Below are 11,372 nucleotides of genomic sequence, written 5' to 3'. Positions count from 1 at the left end.
ATGTTTTAGGCAGAACAATACCTAATTCTAAACTTTCTCATGGAGTTGTTTTAGAAATGAGTTAGGTTGTTTTCGGCCTCATTTAAAATGCCTAGATAATGTATTTTTCTTATGCTTCATCTCTTGACATGGTAAACAACATTTAAACTTGTTCGGTAAATAAATAAGTGTGGACTAAACATCATTTAAATAACATTAGACTTCACTTAATGTGTAATAGTTGATTGTCGTGCTTGTCATGCCTTGCATATTTAAACTTGGTTGTATGTTTACTGGATGCTATTTATTCTTGTGGGTAGTTCCGAGTGATGAGTCTGAGTTTGAGGATCCTGTCGAGAACACTTATGAGGAGCCAGTTCTTTATCCCACTTAAAACCCAGGCAACATGATCATTACCCGGATCCCGACACTATTTTCGCTATGCTAGTTGTCTCACTTCTATCGTTATGTCTCGTTACCTACCACTTGAATGTCAAGCCTCCCAACATTGCCATGAAAAGCTTCTAACCCCTCCACTTCCTAGCAAACCACTGTTTGTCTAAGTTATAGCTTGCTCGACCCTTCTTATATCATTGCTAGTTACAGGTGCATGTTGTTTCCGTGTGACAACATGGATATCCTCGGATATCACATTATTTATTGTTATTTAATTTAATGCACATATATACTTGGTAAAAGGTGGAAGGTTTGGCCTTTTGCTCGGTGATTTGTTCCACTTTTGCTGCCCTAGTTGCCGTGTACCGTGTTATGTTCCATATTGAGCGTACCAAACATGCTTGGGGTTGTTATGGGGATCCCCTTGATAATTAGTTTTTGGATAAAACTCTTCCATCAAGGCCCATCATTGGTACTATATTTGCTAACAACGTAATAAAAATGTATAGTGCTTAGCTACCCCGTGGATAATTAATCAACAACCAAGGATAGTGCCCCTCATGTGTGTTGGTCCAAACTAGAGCACCGTGCGGGGCCAACCCGAGGCAACTCAAGAGATTAATACCAGGCCACCGTACGCTTCGCTTATCCATCGCGTCTTAAGAACGAGAGATGTGGCTCCTATCTGGTTCGTTGACACGTCGGGCGGTCTTTCTGGATTTGTTTTACTTTTAACGAATGTCTTGTGCAGCGGGACTCCAAGGATTCCTTGGGCTATCTCGAGGTTGAGGTTGTCCACCGCAGCTTCTGGCTAGTTTGTAATGGATGAGTTGGAGAACCCCTGCAGTGTTAAATCTTTCTGAGAGCCATGCCCACGATTATGTGGCAACTTGGAAATTGTTTACACCCAATTATATGAAACTTGAAGTAAACTTGATTAAAATACACCAATTGTGTGCCTAACCGTGATCGTCTCTTTTCGAGGGAGTTTAGAAAGAGAACATGATGGAGTTATGTTTGACTTGTAAGTAGGTGTTCAGGATCACTTCTTGATCAATACTAGTACTCGTCCGACATGCATATAATCTCATCTTATTCTTGTACTCGTAAGTTAGCCACTCAAATATATGCATAGTGCTGCTCCAACCTGACCACTTTACCATACCTTAACCACCAACTTAGATAGTCTCGACACCGAAGTTAATGATATTGTTGAGTCCCAGTGGCTCACAGATTACTACGACACCACATGTACATGTACAAATGAGTTTGATCCAGCTGATGCTTCCCAGCTCGAGTGGGAATTTGACGAGGAGCGTGGACGCATGTACGTCACCTATCCGGACGAGTAGAGGGATCCTTGGTCATCTTCCTAGGCAAAGCGAGATAGATGTCATTTTCTTTTTATAATTTGATTTCGTTCGTAGTCGGACCCTACACTTCTAGATGTTTGTATGAATGATTGTATGGTTTATGTAAGGTAGCATGTGGCGAGTGTAAGCCAATTCATATACTCTCCTCTTCTATTACATGTATTGCAATGATATCTCTACTTGTGAAACGATGATATACGCTACTATACCTATCAAGGCTTTGGGCACGGATGATGATAGAACCACATCTTGGGCATTACAAGTTGGTATGAGAGCCATACCGACCATAGGAGCCCCTTGCTTGATCAAACTTGGCCGAGTCGAGTCTAGTGAAAAATATATTTTAACTCTACTTATACTAGTTGAATGCCCGTGCGTTGCCACGGGACAACAAACTTACAGCAACTGTGTGAGAGTCATCGTATCAGCATCTTGTATAACAGATATTGAGCGCCCTCCATAACGATTCACAAACTTTAAATGCAAAATATACCCATTTCTTTCTGAAGGAAAATGTGTTGTCTTCTATATATAGTGTTCTCAAATCCTATGCAAAATCATATATGAACATGTGCATATAATCCAAAACAACACTTGCACACATTCAATTTTTGCATTTGTCCTTAGATAATAAACAATGTTTGTTCATTTGCATATACAAGAGATACTTTTTGTATAACTGTGGTAGAAATTCAGCCAATACCAACAAATATGTCATAGATAACATCTCCTTCTCTTGGAAACGGAAATCAAATCTGATAGGTTCATGCTCAGTCTCTAATTCCAGTAGAACAAACCATAGTCAAATATAAATGTAGCACCAGATTGGACTGAGTGGTTAACTTCACTCACTATATCTTTTTCCATCCTAGAATCTCAAACTTTGAAACTATAAATTCATTTGGGATCGCATCAACTTCTGTGAATCCTTGGATCCTTTTCTGTATATAAGCACAACCGACAATCTTAGCCGGACCTACCATGGGAAAATAAAGTACAATATGTAATTATGCATCAACAAGTAAAGCAAGACACAAACCTAAATCATGCTAGTGGTTGGAGATGGATGAAGAGAAGTCCGGATCTACAATATCATGACAAAAAATGAGGGATTCTCACCGACGAGCTTCCAATTCGCAACGAGAAGGAACTCTACATAGGACGCCTCCCACCTCATCTTCCTGCTCACATTTGCCTTCCTTCCAAGGCAAAACCAACTAAAATCAGAAAAAAAACTCAGTACCAAAGCCCAGAGACGAATAGAGGGAGGGAGAGAGATAACAAGCGAGTGAATTACCAAGTGCACTTCTTGCAATTTCTTCCTGGCGTTGGCGGCTTCTGCTATCAACATGTCGATGACGGCTGTCCGACGTCCGCTTATCGCCCTGCCATCCATTGCTGCACAATTCCGGAGATAAGCGGGAGACTGCATTAGGATGTGTTGCTGCTCCACGCGAGGATGAGGAGAGGCGTGCATGTTATAACTACAAGATAACATAAAACCTAACGAGGTGCTACCCTGAATTGTGCATTACTAAGCTACTCCAACGCCACTAAGTGTCCAACACTAACGTATGCAACCCACTAAGATGCATATATCTCAAGCAATTGTGTAAAAGTAGCATATCAGCAGGAAAGTCAACAGCTTGCATCATATAGCAGTATGCCTACGATTATCAAAAAATCAAGGAGCCGTTCTTCTCCAAACCATCATATAGCAGTTAATTACCTTCTTGTCATGAGTCAAGGAGCCGTTCTTCTCCAAACCAACATCCTCCTGAAATCAATAACCAAACCAGATTAACTGACCAACAATCTCACCAAGACATTCTATCGTAACAAGGTACGCACCTTTGCTGCATCCTTGTGGTCTTTCTCCCCAGCATCAACATTGTCCTGCGATCAACAATTAAATCAGACCAAGTACTATGACACAGTCTCGTCAGTCAGCAGCCTATAGCAACGAATGGGCCGAGAAACCTTTGCTTCCTGCGCGGCGGCGCTCGCGCCCTCCCTGGCGAGGAGGGCCTGGCCGAGCGTGTCGCGGGGGTCAATGACCAAGCTGGGCAGCCGCTTGACGTCCCAGCCGAGCACGCGGCAGACGACGGCGGCGAGCGCGCGGTGCGCCAGCGGCCTCCCGCAATGATTGACGTCGCGCGCGTGGTGCACGAGGCTGATGCAGTCCCGGAACCTCCTGGCCTGGCTCCTGCCCTTCCTCTTCCTCCCCACGCATCGGGACTCCTCCTCGTGGCTCCGCTCGTAGTACCCCGCAGCGCGGCGTCCCACTCGAACAGGCCGAGGAAGAACCCCGCTGCCGCGTCCCCGCCGTCCTCGTCCGAGGAGACACGCCCAGAGAAGAACTCCTCGGCGGCGCGGAGGGCGTCCCGCTGCGCGAGTGAGGCGGGGGAAGGCTGCAGCTCTGGCTGCGGCCTCGGCGCGGGGGAGGAGGGGGCGGCGTCGAGCCAGGATGCGGGGGACGGGGAGGCGGACGGGGAGGGCGCGAGGGGCCAGTCGGCGCCGGGTCCCTCGGGCTCCGCGACAGGGCGCTCGATCCTGCGGCGCTTCCGTTGGTTGGAAACATGTTAGTGTTATATGGAATGCTAAGGAGTTTTGAAGTGATGCCTACATGTATGAAGAAATAGGTGGACCATTTGGCCCTCTAACAAACAAGGTCATTAGAGATACTGAGATTATCCTTGGTCAGCATATATAAACTAGTAGCAGATACTGAAGCCAATATTTCGGTTGTCCCTCTTAACAAACATGCTCAGGAGAGTAACAAATGCAGGTAGTCAGAATAACTCCAAAGCAAATCGTACATGCAGCAGGAAGAAACAAATAAAATGTAAACAAAAAATTGCTTACCTTCAATACATGGTTTCTCAGTGGATCGCCAGGAACAATAGCCCAGTGGTCAAACACTACACAAAATGCTTGCCCCTGTGTATGGTATCTGAGATCTGTCTCAAACCCAAAAGACTCTATGAAAGGTAAAGATGTCTCCGTATGCTACCGTCAACACCTATCTTAGGGAAGCTCTAGTTTAGTGTTTGTGCGCTGCCACGGAACAAGATTAGTGTCCCTATCATTGTTGTTGGTTGTCAACTCTGATTCAATCTATCAGGTTGTCTTGACACCATCGTCGAACATACAGTCATCCCCTTATCCTTCGTTGTCATTGGTCAATGAGAGGGTCAAGAATCACCCTTCAATCGTCCTAGCTGAATGCATTGCCACGGAACAAAAAATAATTTAATTCATAAATCTATTAAACTTGTAAAAACATCGTTTCAATCATACAGTGACGAGTATCCATTCCCGCCTGCTTCTTTCATAATTGTGTCTGATATATCCTTATCTAATACTCCTAAATGGCAAGGAATAAAAAAGAAATAGAATGACAACAAACAAGAGGAACACGGATATCCTTTACAGCCCCTAACAAGGGCAACAATCAGCTCAAAAAGAACAAATTAATAATAATATAAAAGTATGTATCCCTCAACTTATCTTCTGGGACATCTAGATAATAATTCATCTTGTATTGAAATACGAAAATATGAAAATAGAATTCCGAATATGTCATGTGCTGCATACATAGAAGGAAAAATCTTGTATTGAAATAAATTTATATTATAATATTTCATATTTATGCACACTTAAGACAAGGTTTTTAGCTATTGTTGTACTTCCAGCTACATATATATTTTCTTCTAAACTATATTACATACCGAGGAGCGTGCACAGACAAATCTCCTCATGTAAAATAAAAACTGAGTAATATGTATAAACTTGGGAATAAACTGAATAGGCATGCAATGATGACGCATAGCTAGAATAGTGAAGTTTCAGGTAGTGAGAGAAAAGGCTAGCCAATTAAGTAGTACTCATGAATGCATGTCAATCTCCAAGCAAATCAGTGGCTGCTACATGCACAGGATATCCCGTGCATGATAGACATGCCTTTCTCAGCAAGAGGAACTACATGGTGAGAAGTTCCTGCACACATAAAAGGAGAAGTTTGCAGGAAATAGCAAACATGTGACAAGAGGCTTTCCACGTATGTGTGGTGCATAAATTATTTGGAATCAAACTGTTGAGCTGTACTATAACATTAAGCCATTGAGGGATCATGATTTAGTGGCTTGACTGCTTCATTTGTTAAACACTAAACTTTCATCCTAAAATGCAATTCTTTCATCTGATAGGTACATAACAGAAGTTGAAGCAATACACTTCATCCCTTGGTCTTACATTAAGATCAGCAGAGACTGGAGCAGTCACACTTGCAAAGCTTCAGGGTAAAAGGCGAAAGAATCACACCAGATTTAACATTATATCCAGATCTCCTTATCGGGTCTGTCTTTATGAGCAGATGGCTACTTTCTTGTTTACCATGCATAAAAAAACAGCTACCACCAAACCAATATATGAGTGGCACAAAATATATACATAATTCGTTTGATCAGGAAAGGGCAAACAACTACCAACCAGAGTACTTGTGAGGGTGCAGACTGTAAAAAGTTGTTCGGCTTCCTTGTTGAACTTAATATTTGCATTGTTGTTGCCAAGTTGCTTGATTAGGAAGTAGTTTTTCTTCTTCTTCTGTGCAACCTCTAAGACCATATTATCAAAAACCACGGCCATTTATCCTAACTAAAAAATCATATCAACAAATGAATACGAAGCTTGAAAGTAAAAGGAGACGCCATACATCTAGAATTGTAAGTATTCTAGAGTTTCTGTCTCACCATAACCGAGAGCTTCTGCATAATGGTGCCATCTCGGGTTCTTTCTGGTGGTCGTGCTGAAGTGTACGTTGGACGATGACGGTCGTACCGACGTTCATACGGCTTATCATATGCAAGATCAGGAATCCCCCCCACACACTATATATATAGGACACGACCCATATCTTCAGTTCCTTCTGTATAGTGGAGGTCTCTTATCTATACAACAGAATGTGCAGATACCACTTGTACAGAAGGAGAAGAGAAAATGTGCAAACAAACTTGAGAAAGAACCGTGCGTTGCTACGGAAAAAGTAATTACTATTAAAAGATTGGTAATGGAAATATTTTAGATATTGGCTAGTGTTTTAGAATTTTTTACCTAGTTTATTTAGTATAGTATGTTCATTTTTTAGATATTTCTCTAATATTTTGAACACACAATAGAAAGTCATGTATTATGAAATGAGCACAATATACGGATATTTATTCAACAATCCTTAAAGTTTGCAAAACCGCATCCCAACCATGATTTCAACCATGTACGAAACTGACATCTTGCGATCCCTTCCTGCTCTGTTGTTACCACCATGCAACCCTTAACATGTCTTGTTTATATGCCTCCTTTTCCAACTATGTCCTAGAAAGATGCCTTCCTGACATAATTCCACTCCTACGATCAAATTGAAAATGGTTGATCAACAAAAGTTCACTGAAAGATTGGTAACAACAACTATTGTTTCGACATCTTGAAATAATGCAAATAATTTATTTCCATATACACAAAACAGAAAGGAAACACATAGGTAGAAATTGAAATGAAAATAAATGAGGCTCCTAAGCCTATCCCTCATATAATATTCTTTAGTTATTTCAAGAAAACGCAAAGCTTGATCAATCCATTGATAGAAATAAATCATCTTATAGTGCACATTGATAGCATCTGAGTGGGACGCTTCTTGGTGATTTTTTAGAAAAAGAAAATAAATATCATTTGTGTGACAGGCTGACATCACAAAACATCTCGATATTTGAATGAGTCATTATGAACTCCTCAAGGGAAGGGTCGTTCATGCGTGAAGCCATTGACACCATTTATAGTGTTCAAAATAAGCTGCAAAAAATAACGCACACAAGCCAATTCAGATACAGTCACACACGATTGATCTTGCTTGTGGAACATGAATGTAGGAGGATTGATTAATTACCGTGCAGGAAATTCCATACATGCAGCACCCAGCAGCAATCCACACATCTATTGATCAACCATTTTCGATGTGAAAAGAGCGACAGGGTGTGTGCGTCTCCCTTTTCCAGGCTGTAGTACTTCCTCCAGTCAGGGTGTCTTGGTTCTTATCATGTACTACCAAAGACCTGTGGGGAGAAAGAAAGAATGTAAGTAAAGGAATAAACCATGCAGCATACTATATAACTTCTTGCTTTGAAAAGAGAAAGCACAACATACTATATGACTTCTTGCTTTGAAAAGAGCAAGCACGTGAGATAGTGACTCCATTTTATTTCTAGGTGTGCATTCCGTTCAACTGTTTTAGATTTGAAATTAATTGTGCACATACGGTTCCAACGGAGATACCGCAGTCGATGTTGGAGGGGACATCCAGGTGATCAAAGTAGACACGGTACCTGATGGGAAATGAAGAGCCACATTATTTCATCAGAAACAGCAGAATAAAATTGCTCAACCATATCAGCTTTGTGTTAGAGCCTATGTAAGTTGATTACACACTTTCCACGAAGCTTTGGGTCCACGAGCGTAGCCCCCTCATCGTGGGACACAAGAACACGATAAATATATGAGGTTGTTCGTAGTGTGGAGTCTCACATAACAGAGTGAAACCAACTATCTTGTTCAAAAATAGAAAGAACTGAGAAAAGAGAAAACCCATACGGTGCGTCTGCTGCTGCCAAGAGCATTGACGGACACCTCGTTGGAGAGCATGTCCAGCTTCTTCTGCTCCTCCCCCTGAAGAACCCACATAGGCAATTATCGTCATACCAACATTCTCATGGAAGAACAACTGTGATAAAGAGAAGAAATATGATGAATGGCTTGTTTGGACGTTGTTCTCGCCTGAGAGGCAGATGAGCTTGGCGAGGCCGGTCTTGTTGACGGCGGAGGCGACAAACTTGCAACCGAGTACAAAGGAGGATGGTGAGGTCGCCTCGCAACTCCAGGTGCATGCTCTGCTTGTTCAGCATGTGCGGCTATGGACGATCCTCTATCTCTCTCGCCGTTCGCTTAGCCCCGACAGAAGTCCCGCCTCTATGTCTCCACTGCGTTCACCCCACACCGGAGCTGGACAACCACCTATTCCACCCGCCTCTCATCTGTCTCCAGCCAGGCGCTTCTTGACCCCTCTCGTGCCGTAGACTTCGGCCCCGCTGGATGAGGGTAAATAGCGGTACGATCGCGATGGCACCCGATGAGGATTCTGGATCGCAAGCGAGGGGAACGAACGGGATCGGCCAGCACCACACTATGCTCATCCCTCTCTCAAATCTCTCGCTCTCTCTTCCACGGCGGGGGAAGGGACAGCTTGACGGGATGGGATGCATCCCCTTCCTCTAGATCGAGACGGCTCCTGCCAACAGATCTTGTGTAGGGGATGGACCGACGAGCACAAGTGGCGGCAAGTTTACTGGGGAGAGAGACGAGATCGGGCGTGGGGTTTGGAAGGAGATGGGTCGTGGGACGTGTGGGATTACAGTTTTCTTTGCCCCGTGATGGGAGGAAGTGGGTCATTTTTTGCACCATGGAAGGGAAAGAGAATGCGGAGAAATCGGTGGGAGGGGAACTCGTACGAGGTAAAGGAGGTTAAACCAAAAAGTCCTGTTCATAGGCATTAAGCAATTATATTAGACACATCATAAACATTACTCTGTACACCAATCTTATGTAATTTACTCTTAGTATATGGTTCATCAAATGTGTACTCAGATAAAGTATACCGCGAAGTAACTTACACTGTATTTAAGTTTCTTCAATTAATCCAGAAGTAATTTCTCTCCAACTATTATCATCATTTTCTTGACCATTTCATCACGAGTAATCTTATTTTCCTGTGTAGTAAAATCAGTTGAATGAATAGCCAGAAGCAGCAAACTGACTGCAAAATTCAGTGAGAATTGACAACAAAATAGTAAAAGTTGCCAAGAAGGCAATACCTTCAACTCTTCATAGTGGCGATAGAGCAATTCTCTTTGTAAAGACGATATACTGTCTTGTATTGTCTCAAAGAGCAACCTGAATGAAATCCCTGGAGATGTTGGCCCTTCATCAGTTTGACACAGTACCTACATACAAGTCATAGATGTCAGATCAATAGGATAATTATTAGTTTACACACTACAAGTGCTTTTCAACACAGTATTCACTTCCGTGGGGTTCTAAATTGAAAACATGAACACAAACGAAATCGTATTGAAATTACATAAAAAAAAGAAAAGGGAGGAGAGGAGTACTTGGAAGTAAAGTTAAAATTTGACAAACACACTCTAGCAAAAATTCCTAACACACAAAGACACAGCCAAGCGAACAGTATGCTTGTAACCTGTTAGCTCCTATTGGGAAGTACTCCCTCTGTTAGCTCCGACCGGAACCCCAGCCCCTTCACGATCGCCTCCCTCAGGTCGTGCAGCGCGGATCCGCCAACCGCGTCGGCCCGTCCCCGTGCTTCCCCATCGCCGAGCACCGAATGCACCATGCCACCATCTCTCCCTATCCCTTGACCAGACCAGATGCAAAAAAAGAAGAAAAAAACACAAAAATGAATCAGACTTAAGAAAACTGAAGAAATCGACAAGTAGAAAGGGGAGGAGGGAGTGGGGGGGGGACTCACGGAGATGGCCTTGGGGACGAGGGGCTTGGGCGCCGCGTCGAGGCCGCACGGCGAGCTGGTCGCGAGGAGCAGCGCTGGGAGTGGGGGGACTCACGGAGATGGCCTTGGGGACGGGGGGCTTGGGCGCCGCGTCGAGGCCGCGCGGCGAGCCGGTCGCGAGGAGCAGCGCCAGGGGTAGCGCGAGGAGCCGCCATCGGGCTCGAGCGGCGGCGGCCATCGCTGCTCCTCGTCTCCCCTACGGAACTCTCTGGAGGAAGGGAGGCGGTGCTGCGTGCGTGCTTTAGGGCGTGTTTGGTTGCGTGGGTGCATCCAGGATGCATTGCATGAAGGAGCTTGGGTGGTCCTGGCCTGGTTGACCTGATGCAAAATAAAAATAAGATGTGTGTTTGGTTGGGTGCATGATACGAGCTGGGTTCAATTCAGATTTTGTTTGGTATATTGCATCTTGGGTTGTATGAGAGATGCAACATACAACAGATATTGTTTGGTGGGTTGTATGATGTCGAACAGATATAAAATAATTACAAGATAGTTTTGGTAATATCTTTGATGATTGAAATAATGAAAGAATATGATTGAAGTAATTTAAAAAATTGGCAGCATCTTGTTTGTTTGTACGGTATAGAAGCAGCTTATGATACAATCAATATCCAATACACATAAATCAATATCCAATACACATAAATCAATATCCAATACATCTTAAAAGTTCACATATTATAGGGCCACACATCCATATTAATCGAGTACATCGCATAAGCATCACATAAGATTCAAGTTACATTCCATACATCACATATATATAGGGGCATTGTTTTTTGACCAAATGGAATAAAATATGGTCAACTAGTTAATCAGCAAAGATTTGCTCACACTCCACCCTTTGGCACAAAATCCTTGAGCTTGGAAAGGTGGTGAATGACCCAACGAGTGCGGCGAGTCTCCGTCATCTGCACGAATGAGTGGCTCCTAGCCCTGTTGGCACTCTCATTGAGATAATCCAAGATAATCAATAGATCATCCTCACTAAAACC

The 11,372-nt window shown here is 43.3% G+C and overlaps 1 protein-coding gene and 1 pseudogene across 8 annotated transcripts; both read right to left on the bottom strand.

Moving 5' to 3' along the window:
- Window positions 1-2,326: 2,326 nt before the first annotated feature.
- On the bottom strand, window positions 2,327-6,395 carry LOC123409131 (annotated as a pseudogene). Its single transcript, XR_006612830.1, has 8 exons — window positions 6,240-6,395; window positions 4,614-4,757; window positions 3,729-4,309; window positions 3,600-3,644; window positions 3,478-3,525; window positions 3,046-3,146; window positions 2,868-2,965; window positions 2,327-2,724 (listed from the first exon to the last, which is right to left on the bottom strand). The product of XR_006612830.1 is annotated as an uncharacterized LOC123409131 (transcript).
- Window positions 6,396-6,908: 513 nt separating this feature from the next.
- On the bottom strand, window positions 6,909-10,625 carry LOC123407006. 7 transcript variants are annotated; one of them, XR_006612520.1, is made up of 7 exons: window positions 10,339-10,611; window positions 10,051-10,217; window positions 9,665-9,793; window positions 9,464-9,559; window positions 8,056-8,122; window positions 7,687-7,852; window positions 6,909-7,592 (listed from the first exon to the last, which is right to left on the bottom strand). XR_006612520.1 is itself a non-coding variant. In XM_045100034.1 (3 exons), the coding sequence occupies exons 1-2, from the start codon at window positions 10,553-10,555 to the stop codon at window positions 10,054-10,056; spliced, it is 387 nt and encodes a 128-aa protein (XP_044955969.1). In that variant the 5' UTR covers window positions 10,556-10,625; the 3' UTR covers window positions 9,664-9,793; window positions 10,051-10,053. The 7 variants fall into 7 exon arrangements, 1 of the variants encoding a protein (XP_044955969.1); XR_006612521.1 differs by having other exon boundaries at window positions 6,909-7,151; window positions 10,051-10,223; window positions 10,339-10,610; XR_006612519.1 differs by having other exon boundaries at window positions 10,051-10,223; window positions 10,433-10,468.
- Window positions 10,626-11,372: the final 747 nt, after the last annotated feature.

The sequence above is a fragment of the Hordeum vulgare genome, chromosome 7H (assembly GCF_904849725.1).
Source record: "Hordeum vulgare subsp. vulgare chromosome 7H, MorexV3_pseudomolecules_assembly, whole genome shotgun sequence".
Taxonomy (NCBI): Eukaryota; Viridiplantae; Streptophyta; class Magnoliopsida; order Poales; family Poaceae; genus Hordeum; species Hordeum vulgare.
The sequence above is the reverse complement of the archived record's forward strand: the minus strand, read 5'-3'. Positions and strand labels throughout refer to the sequence as shown.